At 47.3% G+C, this 23,504-nt stretch overlaps 1 protein-coding gene across 3 annotated transcripts in view; it reads right to left on the bottom strand.

Moving 5' to 3' along the window:
* The window catches only part of AEBP2 (AE binding protein 2), a 514,088-nt gene extending 505,819 nt beyond the window's left edge, over positions 1–8,269 (bottom strand). Inside the window, exon 1 of one of the 3 annotated variants that reach the window (XM_069628416.1) lies at positions 7,690–8,269. In XM_069628416.1, the coding sequence (XP_069484517.1) occupies positions 7,690–8,129 (440 nt within the window). In that variant the 5' untranslated portion in view covers positions 8,130–8,269. The remainder of the gene's footprint in view (positions 1–7,689) is intronic. The other 2 variants (XM_069628415.1, XM_069628417.1) reach the window with 2 other exon arrangements.
* Between the last annotated feature and the right edge of the window lie 15,235 nt (positions 8,270–23,504).

Below are 23,504 nucleotides of genomic sequence, written 5' to 3'. Positions count from 1 at the left end.
AGTGGTCCTACCAGGGTTACGCAAATCCCTTGTACAATTGAAATTCTGACCGATTGCTAAGAGAAAACTAGGAGAAAGGAAACTATGCTTTCTGACGAAATGAAGCAAATCACGAACGGTTCGAAATTCAGGAACTGTGTTAAAGACGGCTATGTGAACCCGACTGAGGGATGCCAAGGGAAAAGCTAAGAGAAGTAAATCCTGCGTCATGATAGCATTTATATTCCGAGTAAAACGCTGTAGTGAACCCAGCAGAGGGAGGCCCAAGGGATCAGAGCTTGGCAGAGGGACATCCTAGGAGCGAAGAACAAACACCCAACGTGCAAGATCACCGAAGGAACTTTTGTTTGTTGTTTTGATCGAGCATGCCTTCTAATGTTAATGTTAAAGGATATTTGTACCGCGCACTATCACCACCGGAGTGGTCCCCTGGCACTCTGGCGGCTCTGAAAAAGGGAAGGTGGGGGGGGTGAGTTAGTGGGAATAAGCTGGAAAAGTGCAAGAGAGCAGTGATGTGCTGATACCAGCCTCTGCCCGTTGGGTCCATTTACGGTTGGTAGTCGTCGTGTGCTGTTGTGCAAGTCTATGTGTGGTTTGTTTTGTTGCTGCAGTGTAGTTTGTGCGTATTGTTGTGTTTGGCTAGAGTTTGAGAGAGTCCCACCTTGTCCCTGGCTTAAAACGTGGGGAAGGGAGACTCCAGCCATACCATCCCAACTTATTTTGTTAACACTTCTCTCTTTTCTAGTGAACATTATCCCACACTCTTGAAACTTCATTGTAAGGATTGGCAATCTTTTTAAGTATAGTCCCTTTTTATTTGACAAGATGCCACTAGGACTGCCTTATTATTTGATGGGTGTAGCTTGCTCCCATCTTAGCTTTAGATTACAAATGGGCGAGAAAAACACCTAAGGTTTAAAGAACACCCTTGAACTGTGATCATTTGTGTCTGTCTTTACTGTTGCCACCATGAGTTCCTTACATATGCCCTCATTACAAGGTCAATAAATATAATTATTCTTAAATTAGTAATATCACCTACTCTCACCACTCAGAAGAATGTGTAATCAAGCATGAAGCACCATACAAACAAAATGAGATCAGTTATGCTGCCAATGGAAGCTTCTGCGAGTTCACTGAGCTATGATGCAGTCAAAAAAGGCCCAAGGCAGCCACTACTCACATGCATCCGTTACCCATTGGCCTCAGCCAACATGGTGAAGCATACAATCACACATGTATCACATTCATCTAGCCACGAGTGTATAACAGACGTGTGTGCACTTGACCACACCCAATGAACGTGCTGAACGCCAGATCACATACTTTCAAAGTGGACCTCCAGAGGGGTCCAACTGACTGAAGGTGGGTGCTGTAGAGTGCTCTGACAATACTTGCACAATTCGGAGTAATAATAGCCAGACCAAGGAGCAATGCTTCCCTGTGCGGGACCTACAACACCCCTTAATAAAAGAAAAGGAAAAAAATAACTAGAAAGAGCTAAAAAGTAAGCAAGTGGCCCTTCTTGGAATACGGCAAATGAAGGTTATTGTCCAGGAGTATTCTAATCTTACTGTGCAAAGTATCTTTTCTTGTTCATCCATCATCAGAAATGAAAGACATAAGCCAGGATTGTCCACTAATAGAAAATAGTGGTGCAAAGGAGATACTGGATATGTGAGAGCAACAGACTGATAGTAGAGGGAGGCAATTCGCTACTTAAGAGTTCAAAATATATATTTATCTGGCAGACACCCAAAATGGGATAGGTGGAAAGAAGCAGGATATCATTCACAAACCACCAGCTCCAACATGTATTTTTTAATACGCTACTAATTTTGGAACATGGGTGTTCAAGAGGGCTAGAAATGCAGTAGTTAGTTCAAACAAGCTCAAGGTTTGTCAGAATATACACTGAAGGATATCCAATTATATGTATGTGTCCTAAATGTAGAATCATCTGTAAGAAGTTCAACATTGGGATTTCCTCAGCATTCGAGACAGACAGCCTGTCCGTGGTGTAAAGGGCTATACAATCAAGTAACTCACATAATATGCAATCTACCCGCATCTACTCCTAGTCTCTACCCATTGACCACCTATCTCTCGTCTCTTCACCCCTTGAACTTGGAGATGGGCTAAAAGTAGTGAAAAGGGCTCTAAAAAAGTAAGCAACCAAAACACATTTTCTAACAAAATGTATGTACTTAGACCCCAAGCTGAGGGAGTTACAATTTATGCGGACCTACAAAAGGCAATGAGTTGCATTGTGTAGCATTACAAAAATACATCAGAGGGACGAATGGCATGGCATGCAAGGAGGTACCTATTACACTTATTAGACACTTTCAAAATATGAATCGACTTTTTAAAACCCTATGTGTACTCTGGTTCCATACAGGCAACAGCATACAACTTCGAAAAAGAAATGCTGATTAAAACATACAGGCTATAATTGTACTAGTAAACCTTGCTTTAAAAATATATAAAGTTCTAACAAGTCCATTCTAGAGGATTTGGTAAAATAAAACAAATATATAAAAGTTTCTTTATAGGTACTCAGCCCTTGGCAGTCCTAGGGATGGAGTCTTTACAAATACACAATAAGGCACTGCTAAACTGGTACAAATGTCTTCCAAGTAGACAAAGCAATTCTGAAAGATGTTATTTCTATACAGGATAATTAAACCAGCACTGACTGATGGCGTCTTAAGGCATCGATATAAGCTGGTGACTATTTTACGATTCGCTTAATCAGAAACTGTTAAAAGAACACACAAGCAAACGAAGGTTTCTTCTGGCAAAGAGTGATCAGAAACAATTACCCATTAAATGTTTTAAAATGAGCCAAGAAAAACAAACAAATTGGAAACATTAGCATCGGGAGAGGGCAGTGGGTAGGAGCAGGAGAGCCTTGCCAGATCTCACGACGATATGCAAAACACGCATGCTTTGTGTGCTCTAATCGGAAGCCATTAACTTCTTCTTTCAAGAATTCACTAAATATAGTTGAGAACCCTGAAATCGTCCATCTTTATAGCGTTTTGATCCCAAAAGGGGGGGGGGCGAGTTCTAAATTGAATGCTGTAGCCAATGTTGCGTATAAAGTTTGGATGTTGTGAGGAGGTCTCAAAATGCAACTACCATATGACGTAAAGATGGGTTAAAGAGACTTTTATTGTAAAAACAGTGGCAATTTAGGGACTGAGCAAAGGGACCAGTGTCCGTCCCAGAGCTGAAAAAAAAAAGTTTTAGAACACTGATTTTTCGGGTTCCCTTAACAATTACCAGTAGTGCACAACATGGGGCCGGAACGCTGTACAGATAATGTATGTATGGCCCTCCAAGTCACATGAGTGTAATTATGAAATGTTGTCTGGCCTCAAGTAAGTCAGTCACTTAGTCGGTTTTGTCAGGTATGTGAAGCCTCTTTGGTCCAGTTTTGTCTTTGAATTATGATACGAGCACTTTTACTTACATTGAAAAACATTCAGTCCTAAGATAGAAATAAATCAATGTGGTAATGCCATCAAAAGTTTCTGCATCATGTGACACAGTAAGAGTGTAATACATAAAGTACACATTAACCCCTTAACTGCTGAGATTTAATTAAGTCTATGCAAAATGGACGAGCATACTCATCCACCCGTGCCCCTAGCACCCACTCATTCCCAAGGAGAGTTCAGCCCACTGAAGGAGTTTGGGAACCATAAGATCTAGCACTGAGAACCAAATGGAAACAAGACGCTACAAGAAAACAACATTTTGGAGGAACCTCCTTCTCCATTCTCATAACCAAACTAGGGAACTCAAGATGACGGAAGACCACCTTACTTTTCAGGAAACAGCGAAAAATTGGGCAATTCAACTCGCTGAGATAATAGAGGAATGGGCCAGCAACGATTACACAATGTCCATCCTAAACAGGCCAGTTCAATTCCATATAATGCCCAAACACCCACTAAGCATTGAAAGTCTGGCCAGAGTAAAGGAACTGCGAGGTAATTGCCCTACAAAAAAAATACTATAGCTGCATAGTATCCAGAGAAAAGCCAAAAACCTACTAACCCTTTCCTTTCCCTTACTACGCTCACTTCACCACACACACCCAGATGGGCTAGCAAATCCCCTCTCTAAATACCCAAACCGCACATCACTCTCCAACCAACTCACAAAAACCAATAGAACATCCCCCCCCCTCCAATACCCAACACCAGACAACCCATCCGGAAACAAATACACAGTGTACAAAATTCAAAGCACATCCATAAAGCAAGCACGCACAGACACCAGTTACTGCTTGTTCTACATGCATCAACAGCAGAGCACAACACCAGTTTATATCTCTCTTCCTCCCTAACCAACCCATCCCACTTTGCCTTACAGAGCCACAAGAGCACCTTGAGACCATCAAAACGGCAGGGGTGCATGGTACAAATCAACTGAACATAACGTATATTCAGCCTTCCAGTGAACAAGTGGTGCACCTCTGGTTAGATACATTAAACTGCCCACTTGGAGGAGAGCTCAACAACTGAGTGGCGACACTCAAGATTGCTCTACATCACACTGTAATATGGTGAACTACTGATTTTGCTTACAGTTGTTGTCCCGCAATAGAACAAATCGGAACATGCGAAATAAAACTCGTAATGTGAACCACACCAGCTCCAAACTTAGCATCTTTTACCAATCCTAGACGCACAACAAAAGTTTACATCCGCTTTCATTAATATATTAATTACACCACAAAAATCCCACAGCCAATCTGCACAAAGGCAAGTGTATTCAATTGTACATATGATCACAACAAAGTGTAGCCGACATGTGTCGACCCAACGGTCTCCTTCCAGGCTGTGTTTGTTCCCATATAACCCTCTTTTTCTTTAGTTTACCTATCGTTGCCGATAGAACTCATTTCTGTTTCCTGTGAAGAATTACCAACCGCGAGTGCGAGGTAGAATTATGACGTGAACGCTTTTCATTATGACAATTACATTAAATGCTCAGTGTAAAGAAATACTTTGCACCTGACTTTAAAGATCCAAAAGCAACGGCCCACAATGTTGATTGTTCAAATGAAATCTCATTTTGGCGATGATCAAACGCGGCCAAAACCTAAAAATGTCCTACAAATACCACATACGACTTCAGTACAATGCTTAATGGAAACTTAAAACGGCAACACTAAAAAAAACGTGTAAATCATTTGTATTTATCGAATTTTACAAGGATGCGCTCTCCTGCTAGTCAAAGATACTATAAAGCATTAAACAAAATATAAACATTTGGCAATCAAATTATTCATTATAGTGACTTTGCCACCATACATAATCATGTCAAACTACCACACGTGGCTTAGTAAGCAAAGCAATAAAGTGCAAACAGGAGACACCGAATTTAGAAGGCCTGTTGAGACAAGAACTAAAACCATGCTCAATTACCTCTGTCCACTTAATAGTTTAATGTACCCCTTCAGAGGGCAAAACCAGTGCAAAACTCCCAACGATGGAGGGTACACTGCACTCAAGCCTTCCGGATCACTTCAAAGTAACAGAATCCAGCCCCAGGGGGACTTTCCGTCTGCAGATGTAATACACGTGCTCATTTTAATCTTCCGAAACTCGAAGCATTAGGCAGCTGCTGTTTAAGAGCCATTTTGGGTGTACATAAATAAGACTTTTTGGAACAGTGAAACGCTTACAGCTCCAGAGACCAATGTGCAGCAGTTTAACGCCAACGTAATCAGTTTTTGGATTGTATACGTAGGTGGTCATGTTCTAGCGCAGAGCCATGGTCAAGTTTTGCAGCCACTGTAACAAATCGGAATACACGAAACGCTTCACAAAGCAACTAACCCTACCCAACTGAGAAAAGGGCCACGTGAACAACTACTCGTAGTCACATGCTGTGCGTCAATATACCACAAGGTATTTAAGAAAAGTTGGTCAGCGGCACCTAACATACTTTTTGATGCAGGTGACGTCGACTTGGGCAGTACTGCAACACACTAAACGCAATCAGTAACAGTATACATTTTTTATATTAAGTACGTGTAACTAAATGCTTCGTGCACCTTAAAAAAACATAAAAAACAATGACTCCGTGCATATATAGGATTTTGAATTTACAATTACAAACGTAAGACTATCATTCACTTAACAATTATTGTAGTGCGAGTTGAATGCATTTACATTAAATAACTCCAAACAGCACAAAATCCAAAGATAAAACATTGCACGCCCAATTTAGGCACAGAAATGTTATTTTTTTCTCTGCTGATTATCATGAACATTACTGATTAGTCTACGCAAAAAAAATCCAATTTGATTCAACAACTCAAAGCGGCACAAAGAAACGGACACATAAATAAAAGCTAGCGTGCTTTAAAAGGAAACAAGGTACACATTCGAATTCGCGAATACTTAAAACGTTATACCAAATAAAACAATCTGCACAAAAATGTCGCAAGAAGACGGGTTAATCATCGCTATTGGTAGCTGGACACCATCGAAGCAGGCCTTCGTTAAAAGGGACGAGTAAAGGGCCTGCTCAAAACATTCCAAAGCATCAATCCCGGGGCCACCTGCATAGAAAACGCAAAATGTAAAAGACATTGAAATGCTTAAACTGCTGGGTGACCTGCCGGGTTTGGTCGATGGTGTCGCCCGTTTACATTCCATTGACAATATACATCGGAAAAGACAAATGGACGAGTCAGGAAGCAGCAGAGGCAGTTTCGAGATAAAGATGTTAAAAATGCACCCACCTAGTGCACCGGCTGGAAAAAACGTAACGTTTCACACTTGATTTTAATACCTCTTTCAACGTAAACATTTGAACAGTTGACAACGCATATTGGCGTGTAAACCGCATTGCCATGATAGACTTGATGGTCAAGGTATAAAACGACAAAATAATTGAAGAGCCTGGCCCTTATTTTTCTAAGACAAGAAACATTCAGCTGCGGATTGGACTCGCGGCTTTTAGTAATGGTGCACAGGGCAGAGCAATGGGAAATTGAGCAGCGCTTTAAAAGGAAAATACTTAACACAACTTTGAAAAGTTGGCATCTATGAGATGAAATAAAGTCATAATACTGAAATCTCCAAACAATAAGGTAAAAAGTACGTATTCCCACGGTCAGCGGGGGAAAAAAAATAGGCCAGGCCTCTGGGCAGATTGTAAAACAATAAAAAGATGTTAACAGCAGTCACGAAAGAATGACCACGCATCACCCTAGCAACAGGCACACGCCATGGCTCGATTGCGAGTTCCCAAAGTCCAGACACTTTTTGAAAACGGACCTTATGACCACTAGCAGTACGAGGGTGTCCAAACTATATATCCAAACGAGAGGCTTCTTCAATTCCACATCCGAAGATGTATTATAAACAAGAGGCTCCTTACAATGACCCGCAGGCAGGGGATATTTAGCATAGTATGATCTTCGCCAAGGGCCATGGAGGGTTGTAACGCACATGTCAGCGCCTGAAAAGGGCGGCACTGAGAGTAAAGGCCATGCGAGAGGGTCAATGAGTATAAGGCCCCGAGCTTTCATGGGAAACTGGTGACAGCCCGACTGTAGATGGATGGGGGCTAGAGTTGACACTAAGCAGCACTGCATGCAGCTTGGGAGACCGGGATTGTGGCATACTACAACCCCCCCTCGGCACGCCCCACACCGACCTGTCCTCGGAGTCCATACGACTCAGTGGCTCCCCGTCCGAGGAGATCTCCAGGCTTGGCCTCCTTCCAGGCTGAGGCCCGCCGCTGCCCCCTCCTCCGCTCCCGTAGCCATCGTCCCCAACCGAGGCCCCCGAGCCAGACCCTCCGCGGTCCTCGCTGTCTCCACAGCTGCTGCCAGCGCTGCTCCCAGTCGGCGGCGGGCCATCGGATTTGCCCTCGCTGCTGCCAGCCGGACTGTGGGGTGGTACATCGCCGGAGCTCGAGCTCCCAGGTGAGCACTCCCCCGCCGCGTTCCCAAGCCCCACAGGGGGCAGCTTCTTATCTCCGGGGGCCTGTGGGCTCTCGCTATCCCGGCGCGCGGCCGCCCTACGGCGGCTCCGCCTCTGCGGTCCACTACACACCTCCTCGGAAGGAACCTGTGCACCGCTGGTGGCAACCATAGCGGGTGCTGTTCAAGCCACACTCAGGGCTCCCGAAACACCAAAAGAAAAGAGAACACCCGAAAGCTTCAAGACATCACAGGAGCCCGACTGCGCATGTGCGACCGCGCATGGGCAGCGACGGCTCCTTCACAGCAACCATGTTAGAGTCAGGCAAAACGTCAATTTGCAATGTTTGTTGTCTAAGGAAGCCTTTAGACGCTCTCCTGACCTAATGATGGCATCATCCGCGCATTATCAGCTAATTTATGGTGTCTATACATGTGGAGAAGCTAACAGAGGTGAAGGACCTTGGTTGCAAGTGTTTCGAAGTCCGACGATAAATTGGCAGTCTTTTCGTCCTCTTCCAACTTTTTTTAGTACCGAGAAAAGCTTTCAAACCGATCAAGACACGTGACAAGCAAGTTGAACACCTTGCGTTTATGTTGTGTAAGTTTATATGGTAAAATTTCATATCGACCCCTCGCCCTATTGGAGAGGAGGGATTGTGCAGCTCAGTGTTAATATTTGACACCACTTTTTAACTTGCTTTAACCTAAAACTAACTCTAATGCAAGGGTAGGAGGGCATTGTTCAGAAATGTTGCACTTGAGTTAATGATGGCCACGGAACTAAGAGGAGGGACAACAAACCTCGTCTAATCTCTTCCGAAACCACATTTTCTCCCGTAACCCTTCAAAAATCAACTGTGGTGTGTGTCCCTCCACTGTGTGTTGCCCTTTTAACATGGGCCACGACTTTGTCATGGGCCAAGCTAATAAAAGGAGCCTCTGCAGACACTGGCCCAGAATGGCTGTAGACTACCAAGAGGAGCGACTGAGTCGGTGTCTCAATTATGTACACGTGGGAGAACAGGCCTGCATGCCGTGAGACCCTCTTGCCAGTACGGTGGCAGAGTTCTGCATGGTCAGGGGCATGACTTGCTGTGCCCCCACACCTGGTGCTGGTGTCCCATAGCACCATGGAGCCTATTGGATGTCCAGAGCAGGCCCCAACCCCCAGAGGCACAGGGCCTCTAGCGTGCTGCTGTCTGTGGCACTACGGCCTGCTGAATGTCCATAGTGGGCCCATGTAACATTGGTGATAAGGAGAAGAACCACCCGCGGGGCTGCCTGCCCCAGCGGTTCCTGTGATTTTGTTCTCTCTCCTTCCTCTGCCTACTTGGAGGAAGCTGTTCTCTGCTGTGGGTCAGACGGCAGATGGCGGAGGCCGTTCCCACGCGTGTGTGGAGGTGGAGGAACCCTGCAGGGTTCCAGATCTCCATTGGGGAGGGAGGCGACATCCACCGCCATGTATGCTGGGGGGCTCTCCCTAGCCGCGGCACTCTCACTAGAGAGGGTTCATGCGGCTGGAGGGAGGATCTGCTGGCAGCCCCTGCCGCCATGCGGCAAGAAAAGGAGAAGGTGGCCACAGCCGCGAACAAGGAGATGGAACGCCCGCTGGCGGAGTGGTTGTTACATCCATCCCCATCAGGATGGGGGAAAAGATGTTGAGGGTGCCCTACTTGCCCGCAGCCCCCCTACGGCATCCGCTGCATATGAAGTGCTCCGGTGGAGCAAGCGAAGTAAGCCCCCGCCCCACACCATTAAAAGCAGCAGTGGCTGCGTGGGTTGTCCGCCCAGGGCGGCCTCGGCCGAAATGAAGATGTGGGAGGGTGTGCCGGTTTTCCTGGAGGAGGTGGAGAGTACGCAGCGGCTAGCCGGCAGACTCCTCCCGGTCGCGGCCCTCTGCATAGAGGGGGCTTGCACAGCCTGAAGGAGGGTCATCCCTGTGGAAGTGCTAGAAAGTGGCAGCACCATCCTGCGGGGTGCCGCGCCGTCCGGCAGAGGCCCCCACTGGGATCCCAGGCCCTGCGACAGTGAATTGAAGTTCCGGGATCGGAGTTGTCAAAAAAAAATATAATAATCCTTCACATGAGAGCCCCCATTAAGATCCTGAGCCTGCAGCAGTGAAGTGGGAGCACAGGCCCTGAAGCTGTGGGACCCTCGTGCCTGTACGGTGGCAGAGGTCTGCATGGTCAGGGGCATGGCTTGCTTTGCTCCCACGCCCAATGGTGCTGGTGTCCCATAGCACCATGGGGCCGGCTGGATGTCCAGAGCATGCCCCAAACCCCAGAGGCACTGGACGTCGAGTGCTGCTGTCTGTAGCATTACGGGGGCCCGCTGGCTGTCCATAGCGGGCCCCCTGTAACACTCTCCTCTTCCATCTGCTCCTATGTCTCATTCCGGAGGTCGCCCATTCCTCTCACCTTCCATCCACTCCTACGTTCCCAAGGAAAACTGCATTTACCACAGCATGAACAATGAAAACTGTACACTGCAAACCCCCGAACAAGAGACAAAGATGAATCTTAAGTAATTATGCCAAAAGAATTAAAGTTAGGTGCCTTCTATTCAACATATATGTATTAGTTAAGCTATTAAAAAAAAGTGTAATTGAGAAGCAAGAAAAATAGTAGCCTTGTGTCGGAAGCGGCTGTTGTAGCGTTCGGCTGTGGCAGTGTGGCTTGGTGCCATAAGTTCCCTGGTGCTTTCGTCTATCGCCTGTGTGTGTTCTGTTGTGGGGGGGCAGCCGCATCAGTGCTATGGACATCTGCACCTTAATTGGAGGCCCATTGTCTCGGGGGTTGCCCGGGAACACCCAGTCTTATATAGGGGCAGGCCGGACCATCACAGCACGTGCAGACCCTGGCCACTGTCCTGGCAAAAGGGCACCATGGCCTTCAGGCCCGTGCTTACACGGGGTGGGCCTGCAGGCCTAAATGAGACACAGACTCAGTCGTTCCATTCTTGGCGTCTGCAGCTGTTCTAAGGCACATACCTGCAGGAGCTCCCTTTATTCACATGGACACCTCTTAAAGGGGCAATATACTTTGGGAGGGTCCAACGTAACACTCCACTTTTTTCATAACGAACAGAAACGAGTATCGCTGAAATTTAACTGACCCCCCTTACAAAATGACAATACTTAAACCACTTGGGAATAGTAGAAGAGAATAATGACCACATACTTGACGAGTGACAGTCAGGGTTGGTGGACTGCTGATGGTCTCTTGGCATGTCTACCACATTCTGAACAATTTATTACACATGGGAGACACAGAACTTCAACCCACCAAGTGATACCATTGGCAGCTGCTGGCACCATATAAAGCGTGCCTACAAACTGCTGGAGCACAGCTTCACACCCATTTTCACTGGGACCACTTTTAAGCATATCATTTAAATGCAGGCTCACAGAATCTAAACACATGTTTGCTGAGTCCTCTTTAAGCATCTGCAGGAAACCAGTCAAACTTGCACTAGTATCAGTTCAGCAGCGGGCAAAGCTGCACCTGGTAATACCAGGGGCCACATCGGCTTAGTCCCTTAATGATGGGGCAGGCAGTGAGATGCTGGTTGCATGGTGTTAGGGCCACACTCCCTCTGGCAGGAGTTCCATCTCTTCCCACGGCAGCAGGATGCCGCAGTCTGTCTCTTCCCTCTCCCAGGCAGGAGTTGATTGCAGGACATTGCCGGTAGCAGAGGGCGCACAAGCACTCATCCTTGAACAGCAACCCTCATGCGTTTCTGCCTTGAGAAAATTGCTGTTCAATTCTTTCCTTTCCTTCCAGGACACAGCTGTTATTTCCATATGTACCATCTGCTGCTTGGAGAGATCCCGGATTGCTGCTGGATCTCCACGGACGGTTGCTCACATTGCTGCAATGAGCACCGCCCGGAAATGCACAGCCTGGTGCGTGTAACACAGTTCTTGTTACTGTCCTTTGTATTGGTGATGATCACAGCTCTGCTGCTTTCAAATTTCTTTCTTGCCCTCATTTTTTTGTATTCTCCCCACCAGGAGCTTTAACGGAACATGAGGATGGTAAAAGTCGAATACACTCAGTTGCACACCCTTGAGTAGTTGACAGCTGATTGGCAGGCAGGATGGCAGTCTGCCTCTTCATACTCTGAGCCCACTATTCCAATTCCTACGGTGACTGGCATCAATGGGTTTTTTCTTCTTTGCTGGGGCCAATCACAGTACATGACAGTGACAGAACCAGTCCGCAGGATAGTCCTGTGACGGTATGTTCGGGCACCATGCTGGTGCGTTAGAGCTTATCTCAGTGTACAGACTATCAGATGAGGCAAAGGTTTACTGGGGCTGAGAGCCGCTCATTGTCCCTGTGACAAAGAGGCAGCAGGCCGGCTTCTGAACTTAAAGTAGTCTTTATTGACTGGTAATTCAAAAATTGAAAACTAAAAATTTCTTTAAAAAAAATCTCTTTTCTCAGTGTTCTCTTATTCTCTGTCTTCCTGTCCAGGTACGCAGTATGGACCTCCAAATCTTCTGTGTCTAATCCTCATAGGCCCACAGGCTTCCTTCAGCTCTCCTCTCGAAGTCCAGCTGGCTCTGCAACGAAAGCAAGAATGAACACTCACGCTTTTCTTTCCAGGTGCTCTAAATACCTTTTTGATAATTGACCAATCAGAGCCTTCAACATTCGTTAGGTTATATAAACCCCTGGAAGCCCCACCCCCTTTTCCTGAAGGCAGCGAGTGTAATGGAGCCCTGCTGTCTATGGGGCTGGACATCTCATCTTGTAGTGAGGATCGTAGGTGAGTGAAATTCATGGTGGGTGTTTCGTTTTGTTTAACGTGTATGCCAGTGTCTCTCGGGTCTGTGTTGTTGCTGGGACCGTTCATTACGATTGGATTACGGAATGCCATTGAGGCTCAGCGCCTCTCCCTGCTTGTGGCGTTCCAGGAGGGAAATGAACGCGGAAAGGCAGCGGCCTCCCGGCTCTGCCTTCCCGTGGCTCCTCCACTGCTCTGTTTTCGTGCGGCGGCTCCCTGCTTTCGCTCACTATGAGCGCCGTGGAATGCTGTCGCTACTCAGCTCCTCTCGCATCTTCGGCGGTACTCCGCCTGACTTTGATATGCCGGGATGCCCAATTCACAGCTTTTGCCCGACCCCACCATGCCCCAAGGCCGTACTCTGTTGGTTTGTCAAGCAGACCTGATGTCTCTGGATTATTCTGACTGTTACACATACCCCCCCAGCATCGAGCCGTTCGGGTCGATCAAGGGTTCTAGACAGATAGTCCGGAATCATTTGAAAGGCTGCCGGTTTGTGTATGGTATGGAAACAAAACTCCTGTAGGGTGAGGAACCACCTCAAGACTCTTTGATTCGAATCTTTATGTTTGGCTAGCCATTGCAGTGGCACGTGGTCAGTAAATACAGTGAACTGACGTCCGGCTAAGTAATACCGTAGTGTTTCAATGGCCCATTTGACTGCCAAACATTCTTTTTCGATTGTGGAATACGTTATTTCGTGTGGCTGTAGTTTTGCTGCTGATAAAGGCCACCGGTTGTAGATTGGTTTCGCTGCGCTGTGATAATACAGCACCTAGCCCTATCCCGGAAGCGTCTGGTTGCAAGAAAAATGGTTCTTTAAAGTCTGGGAACCTGACCACAGGGCATGTTGATATTGACTCTTTAAGTTTAGCCACTGCGTGTTGGGCTTCTTTGTCCTGTAATATGTCTGCTGTGTAGGTCGTTTTCAGGGCATTTGTTAATGGACTGGCGATGGTTGAAAATAGAGGAATGAATTTCCGGTAGTAGCCTATGAAACCCAGGAAGGCTCTCACCTGTTTCTTGTTGCTTGGCATAGGCAGTTTCATGATAGCCTCAATTTTGTCCAGCTGAGGATGAATTACCCCACCTCCTACTATATGTCCCAGGTATTAAGTTTGGCTGGCTGCTAGTATGGTTTTCTTGGGGTTTATTTTGAGTCCGGCGATTTTAAGTGAGGTTATGACTGCCTTGAGGTGTCTCAGGTGTTCTCCCCAGCTCTTGCTAAACACAATTATGTCATCCAAATAGGCTGAGCTATATTGTTCGTGTGGTGCTAGAATTTTATTCATCAAGGACTGAAACGTAGCAGGAGCCCCATGCAACCAAAAGGGTAGTACCGTAAACTGGGAGAGTGCCGAGGGGGTGGCGAATGACATTTGGATTTTGTCCTCTTTCCTTAGAGTAATCTGCCAATACCCCTTTGTCAGGTCAATGGTGCTGATGTATTTGGCAGAGCCTAGTTGTTCGAGTAGTTCGTCAATGTGTGGCATCAGATATGCTTGATAGGTGGAAATGGCATTCAGTCTCCGGTAGTCCATGCAAAATCTGATGCTACCGTCCGGTTTGGGAACAAGAACAATAGGAGAGCACCAGTGACTGCATGAGGGTTCTATGACCCCTAATCTTAGCATTTCCTCTATTTTGGCTTTTACGGCGGCTCTTTTGGACTCAGGGAGGCGATAGGGACGTATTCGTACTGTTTGTCCTGGTTCGGTCTCTATCTTGTGTTCCATCAAGGTCGTTTTTCCTGGTGCAAAAGAAAATACGTCTCTTAACTAGAGGATGTTTTGCTCTAACTCCGTTTTTCTTCGGGCTGTAGTTGGGTATCCCTTTGTACCGTCTCGAAGGCTGTTAATTCATTTTTCACCGTAGTTACATTGGCCGTCACCACCCCACTTTTGGATTCCTTCCACTCCTTTAGTAGGTCTATGTGGTAGTTCTGTCTCTTCTCTCTATCCGGTTGCTCTACCAAATAGTTCACCGGTCCTAATTTTGCTACTATTTCGTAAGGGCCTCTCCACTGAGCTAGCATTTTGTTTTGGCTGGTAGGTAGTAACACCAGGACTTTATGTCCTACTTTAAAATTACGTACTCTGGCTTTCTTATTGTAGTATTTCTCCTGTGCCACTTGTGATCTTCCTAGGTTTGCTCTGGCTAGCTCCCTGAGTTTGGAGAGGCTATCTCTTAGCTCTGTCACGTAATCCGTGAGAGTTGATTCTTCTTCTTGCTGTTCCCATTCTTCCTTGGCAATGTCCAACACTGTATGGGGTCTGTGTCTGAATAGTAATTCAAAAGGTGAAAACCCAGTTGAAGATTGTGGGGTGTCTCTTAGGACCATGAGTCCCCATGGGACAGCCCTGTCCCAGTTTTTTCCGGAAGGAGCTGTTACTTTCGTTAATATGGACTTGATCGTCTTATTATACTGTTCTACCAGCCCATCCGTTTGTGGATGGTATATAGACGTGCAGATCTGTTTGATTTGCAATTGCTGACATACTCTGCGCATCACCCCTGACACAAAGTTCCGGCCCTGGTCTGTCACGATCTCTGAGGGTATTCCAACTCTGGCAAAGAATGGTATGAGCTGGTTGCATACCTGCACTGCGCTTTTACCTCTCATGAGAAATGCCTCCAGATATCTTGTGGCGTAATCAACCACGACTAGTAGGTATTGGAACCCCTGACTACTCGGTTCCAGAGGAACCGCTAAGTCCATTCCAATTCGAAAAAATGGCTCCTTTATTAGTGGCATTGGTTGTAATGGTGCGCGAGGGGGGCTTTGAAGGAGTCAATTTTTGACATGTTTCACATTCTTCACAGTATTTAGCCACCTCCCTATATACCCCGGGCCAGTAGAATCTCTTCAGTATCCTCTCTAACGTCTTCTCTCGGGCCATATGTCCTCCCGTTTGGTTATCATGTGCCAGTTTGATGATGGATGGTCTGAAACTGGTAGGTACTAGTAGTTGGTCTACTATTTGCCCGTTATGGTCGGTTGTTATTCTGTACAGAAGACCTCTAAGTATCTTGAACCATGGTAGAGACGGAGGAGGGCTGGACCCATCAACTGCTTGTTCCCGTACATTCCTTAAAGAGGGGTCAGCTTGGGTTTCAGTCCTAAAGGATACCCTTTTATCTTCAGGAATCCAATCTACAAGGCCACTAAACTTCTCCTCCCATTTTCGTTTTTCATCTCGTACTTCTCTCCTAGTTTTTCTTGGTCTAAATCTACTTTCTACCATTTCGACGGATGAAAAAGGTGCATCTTTTAGCCACTGTTGCTCTACCACACAGTCCTGAAAGGCATTAAAAGCCGTTCCTAGTAATACAGGAGCGGGTAACTGAGGCATGATGGCTACTTCCGTGAGGTTAGTTACACCATTAAGTTCAATACTGAGTTGTTGGGCTGGGTAAGATTTTATATGCCCATCCACACATTTTACTGGAATCACATTAGTTCCCCTTTTCCCCAAGACACTTACTTCTGCTCTGATGGCGGTCTGTTCGCTTCCGCTGTCGAGTAATCCTTGTCGTGGAACACCATCAACCTTGACCAAGTAGGGCTCTCACCTTCGTCTTAATTCCCGGTTTTGTATGCATCCGATTTCCATCGGTTCGGTTTTGAGTTTTCTAGGGCAAAAGCCAATTATGTGGCCCCATTCGCCGCAATCGAAACATTGCGGTTGTCTGTTGGTGTTGGGCCACTTTGGGGTCTTTAGTTCCATTCTTTGGGGTTTTATATCGGTTCCACTCCCGGTATTTCTAGTGGGAAGGGCCTTGTTGATTTCCAGGGATACTGGTCTTGATCTACCCGTTTTTTGAAAGGCCATTGCTATGTCAATGGCTTCGTTGAGGGTTGGCCTATGGTGCTGGCGTACCCACCGTTGCATGCCACTTGGGAGAGCTTCCACACATTTTTCCAGTTTTATCTTTTCCAGTACCTCTTGCACCGTGCTGTGTGCAGGTTTTAACCATTTATCTGTTAGGTCATGCACCCGATAATATAACTGCCTTGGTGTCTCACCATTGCAAAGACGGGTTTCCCGGAGCTTCTGGCGGTATGCTTCTTCATCTACCCCCATTCTCTCCAAAATGGTTCTCTTGATGTCTGCATACACTGTGTCTCCATTCGGGTTGGCTGCCTGGTAAACTCCCTGCATGGCTCCAGTCAATAATGGGGCTATGTAGTGCCTTCATTTGTCGACCGGCCACTGTGAATTCCTGGCAACCCGTTCAAAGTTTGTGAAGAAATATCCGGAATCATCATCTGGTTGGAACTTTTGCAACACGTTAGAAGGTGCCGAAGTTGCTCCTCTAGAAGCTGCCACTGCTTCTGTAACCTGTTTGAGGGCATCTTGAGTTGCCGCTTGTAAGTGCAGGGTTTGTTGTAGGGCTTGCCGATCTGCCTGGGCTTGGTGACTGTGGACTTGTACCAATTGTTGTAGCTGTTGCTGCCCGTCAGTCAAAGCTTTGATGATTGCTTCCATGGCGTTTGTCGACCCCACCGCTGCCACCAAACTTCTATGACAAAGAGGCAGCAGGCCGGCTTCTGAACTTAAAGTAGTCTTTATTGACTGGTAATTCAAAAAGTGAAAACTAAAAATGTCTTTAAAAAAAAAAAAATCTCTTTTCTCAGTGTTCTCTTATTCTCCGTCTTCCTGACCAGGTACGCAGTATGGACCTCCAAATCTTCTTCTGTGTCTAATCCTTATAGGCCCACAGGCTTCCTTCAGCTCTCCTCTCGAAGTCCAGCTGGCTCTGCAACGAAAGCAAGAATGAACACACGTTTTTTTTTCCAGGTGCTTTAAATACCTTTTTAATAATTGACCAATCAGAGCCTTCAACATTCGTTAGGTTATATAAACCCCTGGATGCCCCGCCCCCTTTTCCTGAAGGCACCGAGTGTAATGGAGCCCTGCTGTCTATGGGGCTGGCCACCTCATCTTGTAGTGAGGATCGTAGGTGAGTGAAATTCATGGTGGGTGTTTCGTTTTGTTTAACGTGTATGCCAGTGTCTCTCGGGTCCGTGTTGTTGCTGGGACCGTTCATTACGATTGCTGCCGAATGCTGTCGAGGCTCAGCGCCTCTCCCCGCTTGCGGCGTTCCAGGAGGGAAATGTCACCAGGGTCAGTGATATCTTCGTCCGACAGTGTAGATTCCGAGATCTCCCCCTCCCCCGACTCCTCACCTTCTTCTTCCTTCCAAGAACCCTTTTTTTCCTTTCTTCGTGATCGCACCTTTTTTTATGTAGATAGGGACGACGCCGGGAGGAAGCCACCGTGCCCCCCCAAGAAGGGAGACCAAGGGGACCCTCCCCCGGGAACGACCAGGAGGGGAAAAAGCCCTTAGGCACAAAAAACCCCTGTGCTATTGCCGGTTGCTTTGGAGAAGTGGAACCAGGAATCCTGGAAGGATGAGAGCTGGTGGAAAGTGTCTGGAGGCAACACGTGGGAGTGAACCCCCCAAGGACACAGGCAGTCCAGTAAGCGGTCCGAGGAACTGGTACACGTGAGGCTAGAAGAGCAAGTAACAAAACGGTAAGCAAAGGCAGTCCATGGGAACAGGCAGGATTCTGGCACAGGGAAGGTCACAGCAAACTTATCCGAGTGGTAGGCGAGAGCAAATCCAATGGACAAAGCAGGGAACTGGTACACGGAAGGGACGGAGCAGAACGAGAGGAAGAAGGATACAGGAGGACGGAGCAAGTGGAACAGTCAAGAGGAAAAAAGGCGGAAAGTGAAGATGGGAAGGAGGGAGGGTAAGCAAGTTGGAAGGAGAGCAAAGGAGGCGGGCGAGTGAAGCAAAGCCAAGGGAGCGAGAGAAGGGCAGGCAGAAACAGCGGAGGCACGAAGGATTAACAGAGAGGGAGCCGGACTGGGCGCGAGGACCCGACCCGCGGATAAGCGAGTAACCCAGGAAGAGAGCAACAGAGAGCAAGCAACTCAGGGTTAACGGGACGAAACCGGAAGCGTTGCGATGCGTCCGTGACCCGGAAGTGGCTGGTTAAAACACCGGGCCACGGAGCGCTCAACCAATGAGAACAGAAGGAAAGTGAAACCAGGAAATAGGGGGCGTGACAGAAAGCCGCTGGCGGACGGGACTAAGTTCCGCGGCTCCATAGACGCCAGGAACTCGGCGGCATGACAGGAAATGAACGCGTAAAGGCAGCAGCTTCCTGGCTCTGCCTTCCCGTGGCTCCTTCACTGCTCCGTTTTCTTGCGGCAGCTCCCTGCTTTCGCTCACTATGAGCGCCGAGGAATGCTGTTGCGGCTCAGCTCCTCTCCCTTCTTTCGGTCTCGCATCTTGGGCGGTACCCCGCCTGACTTTGATATGCTGGGATGCCCAATTCACAGCTTTCGCCCGACCCCACCATGCCCAAATGCCATGCTCTGTTGGTTTGTCAAGCAGACCTGGATTATTCTGACCGTTACAGTCCCTTAAAGCATAAAGTGGCATCCAGTTGAAATGTCCACTTACACTGTATTCTGAGCCGTGGCTTTGCCTATCTCGGGTGGAGGGGGGCCCATATCTCAGGGAAATCAGGAAGCAACAGAGCTGAAGACTCATTTCCTTGATCCTATACCTGCATGGCAGACCGCATGCGTGTCCTGCCATCCAGGCGCAACTTGTTGTTTTTAATTCCTCCTTTATTTCTTGAGAGAGACTTTTGTCAAACTGGTAAACCAAAGCAACAAATCAGGCTCTCTGGAAGACCCTTACCCCCCCGGACATATACAAATCAATCCTCAAACAAGGAACCCCATGGAATACCATAGAAACGTCCTCAACCTTTCAATATCAATGGGTAAAGTGCCACAGACCTTTAAATACGCGTACATCAGGTCGTTACTCAAAGACACAACAGGAAACGTAGATGACTTATTCAACTATAGACCCATCTCCAATATCCCATACATAGCCAAACTGCTAGAAACTTAAGTTTACAAAACAACCCAAGAATACATAGAAAAGCACTGCCTACTTCACCAGGCACAAGTTGGATTCAGACCAATGAGAGGAACAAAATCAGCTCTCCTCTCAATATGGGATGACCTAAAAACAAACTCTGACAACAGCACCGCCCTGCTACTTCTTGACCTATGCGCAGCTTTCGACACTGTTCACTACTAAATCCTCATAACGAGATTAGAAGGATGGGGAATAACAGACACCGCCCTACTATGGATCAAATCCTTTCTAACAAACAGAACAGAAACCGTATGGATGAAGCCTTTTAAATCCAACCCAAGATACTCCACATGCGCAGTGTACCACAAGGCTCAACCTTCTCCCCGCTCTTATTCAACATCTAACTATATCTATTAATCAAAAGACATGGCCTCACCTGCTACAACTACGCCAACAACACACAAATCATCTTCAAAATACAAGACACCTGAGAAGAAAACAGAACACTAGAGATTTTCCTTCGGGATATCTTCAATTGGATGAACTTGAACCACCTAAAAAATCAACCCAGGAAAAACTGAGATAATGATTGTCACAAAAAACGGAGGAGACATTAACTACATCCCCTGGCCAAAAGAACTCGGCACGACCCCAACGCCATCATCGATTGTAAAAAACCTAGGGGTCCTGATGGACAACAACCTGACCCTAGAGCCACAAGTAAACGCTCTACTCAAGAAATGCTTCTTTCTGCTACGAGCGGCAAAAAGGATCCTACCGTTCCTGTCATTCGCCAACAAAACTCTTACCATCATCGCTCTGGTCATATCCAGAGTAGATTATGCCAACAGCCTGTACCTGGGCATGCCTGAAAGACTCCTAAAAAAACTACAACGCATACAAAATGTGGCAGCCAGACTCCTTCTCAAACTACCCTGACGAGAACACAACACCTGTGCTAAAAATATTGCACTGGCTACCAATAAAACAGCTAATAAAATTCAAATCCATGTGCATCACGTACAGAGCTATACACAACCAATGCGCAGAATTCCTGAGAGATAAATTACGCCTACACCAGCCGACAAGAACGTTCAGAACAAGCAACGACATACATCTAGAACCGAAACCCTATAACAAAAGAAAACTTGGAGTATCCTCGTTTTCTCACCAGGCACTGAGAACATGGAATGACCTACCAAGGGACATACAGAACACAAGAAACCACCTAGCATTCAGGAAACTGCTCAAATCCTGGCTCTTCGCTGTGTAAGCCGGAAGGATCTTCACCCTTCTCGGGACCAGTGCCTCTTGGGGGCCTAAACGGCGGGGGCGTCTAGTGGTAGCAATGAGGGCTAAGCTTCCTCCGAATGAACGGCACTCTCCCAGCCCTGGAACACCGGCAAGGGCAGGCGGTGTTCAGACACAAAGGATTGGGGAGTTGCACCTACTGTGGACATTGGCAGGAAAAGGGTATCAGGTAATAAAATCGCAGCAAAAATGTCGCTGTTAAAAAAAATCACAGCAAAAATTGCGGTTTGTCTCGGTAAAGGTGTAGCCCATTATACCATTTAAAAGGAGCAGGGGTGTCCCCCGCTTCCCTTAAATGGTATAATGGGTCTGGGGGTTGCGGGGGTGTCTCCTGCATCCTTTACATGATTGTGGAGGCAAAACCACAGCGAAATTTTGTATACACAGCTATTTTTGCCGTGATTTTAAGACATGGAACCGGGAAAAGGGTGAAGCAGATTTTGGACATGCAGCAGTCCCTGCACCTTCGAAACTACTTCACAAAACTTGGATCCGAGTTTTCTTACCAGGCACCAAGAACATGGAATGACCTACCAAAGAACATACGGAACACAAGAAATCACCTAGCATTCAGAAAACTGCTCAAACATTGGTTCTTCATGGCGTAACCAGAAGACCACCCACAAGAACACCCAGACCCCGATCAACGAAGAATAAAGAGACCGACATCGTCCCTCACTGAACGCCCAAACTCAATCAGAATGCACCCCATGACAGTCCACAAGACATCTCGAGAGATAGTCAAAAGAGGAGGACACTACATTCTGGACACATAGTCAGACCAAGACGAAACCACTCAGTCGACTCATCCACAACATCACAGCCCGTCCCACACCGAAAGTTCCTAAGCAGATATATTCACTTAGATGGTAGGGTAAGAGGAGACCCCGACTCCTGCGTCGTGCCAAAACCGAATCTCTGTCAGGTGTGAGCCCCCCTCTCCCCTCGCAGGACCCTCTATTCTAGCGGTGTTTTAGGACTGCACTAAATTACTCAATTATCCCTCAATCACAGCGAAGTAAATTACTATACTCAGTTGCTCAGTCGGGCGTGTGCCTCTCCCCCACTCTTACTCTCTTACTCTTATGCGGGTCTCCAGAGTCCAGCCGTTTTCGCACCAGGCAAGACTCCCAAAACCCAGGCATTCAGCCATATGGTGATTAGCTGCAAGACATTTAACCCACTAACAAAAACAGCTCAAAACCTTCGACATAATTATCTCACTCAAACTAACACAACCACCACTCGCACCACAATCCGCATGCCACTTCACCACACTGCTACAACACATAAACCGCACCAACAGCACACGGGGACTGCATCACCCCGATACCTGCACCAAAAACTCAGCACCCGGTGTATACTGAGCTGAAGCTGCCAACAGAACACCACTCCTCCCACTATCCTACTTCCTCTTTACCCTACTAACCCATCCCACCTTCTCGTTTACGGATCCACCAGAGCACCTGGGGACCAACGCCGTTGGGGACGGTGCGCGGTCCAAATATCTTTAACATTTCTTCACCACCGCAGGGAATGCGTTTTGATGGCTTCCCGACAGTAGATGTTTCCATCTATTGCAGAGCATCTCTGCATCTTGCAGAGAGATCACTGCCCTGGTGTCATGTCCCGACCCACATCCAGTAGTTGTTCCCCGAATCTCACATGCAACAACCGCCGAATCCCCTACAAACCCCACTCTCACTCTCATATCCGACGGCAGCGGCTCACCCGGAAGCGGGGATTCCCGACCGGCGATTCAGGACGGCTGCGTCCTTTTCTTCACTGGCATTTGCCATGGCGTTTTTTCCAGGGCCATCGGCAGTATGCGAGCGTGAGGCGATCCCTGCGTCATGTGATCAAAACCAACACTTCCCGTACACATTACGGGTCACGTGACGCTCGATTACGTGATGCACGTCATGTGACCACACATTGCGTTCAAAAGGCTCGGAGGTACACGGAAAAAACGCTTCACAGCTGACGCTTTGGATTACTGTGTGGCTTTTTGTTTTTTTCTTGGATTGAACTATGTTTTCAGGACCACGGATTGCTACACGGACTGCCCTTGCTTTTTCCTCTGCAACTTTCGTTTTCTGCCCTCTTGGATTTCGAACTTGGCATCGTTCACTGGGCACGATTTGGACTTCCTCTTGATTTTGGCGTTACTATTGGCTCGACCCCTGATTGTTTACCTGGAGTGGCATACGGATTATCCCCTTCTGCTCTTTATGACCCTCAGGTTTTCCTGTCTATCCTGAGTGCTACCAAGACCCTTAACAGTCAACCACCAGCTGCTGCCGCCGGATACCATACACTCCTGTCCCGTTCACTCTGTGCAGGTCGCCCCACCACCTCCAGTAGGTAAGGCCTTTCCGCTTTCTTTGCCATTCCTAGAAATATCCACTGGCATTGTGTTTTGACCCAACCATTCCTTGCCTTACAGTGGTCAGGGGTCCTTCCGGCGTTCTTGGTTCCAGACTGACAGCACTCTACACCTGTGGCCTCAAAGATTACACAAGTGGTGTTT

The sequence above is a fragment of the Ambystoma mexicanum genome, chromosome 12 (assembly GCF_040938575.1).
Source record: "Ambystoma mexicanum isolate Mex_15411 chromosome 12, UKY_AmexF1_1, whole genome shotgun sequence".
Lineage (NCBI taxonomy): Eukaryota > Metazoa > Chordata > Amphibia > Caudata > Ambystomatidae > Ambystoma > Ambystoma mexicanum.
Note: the sequence above shows the minus strand (reverse complement) of the source record. Positions and strands in the feature narration are given on the sequence as shown.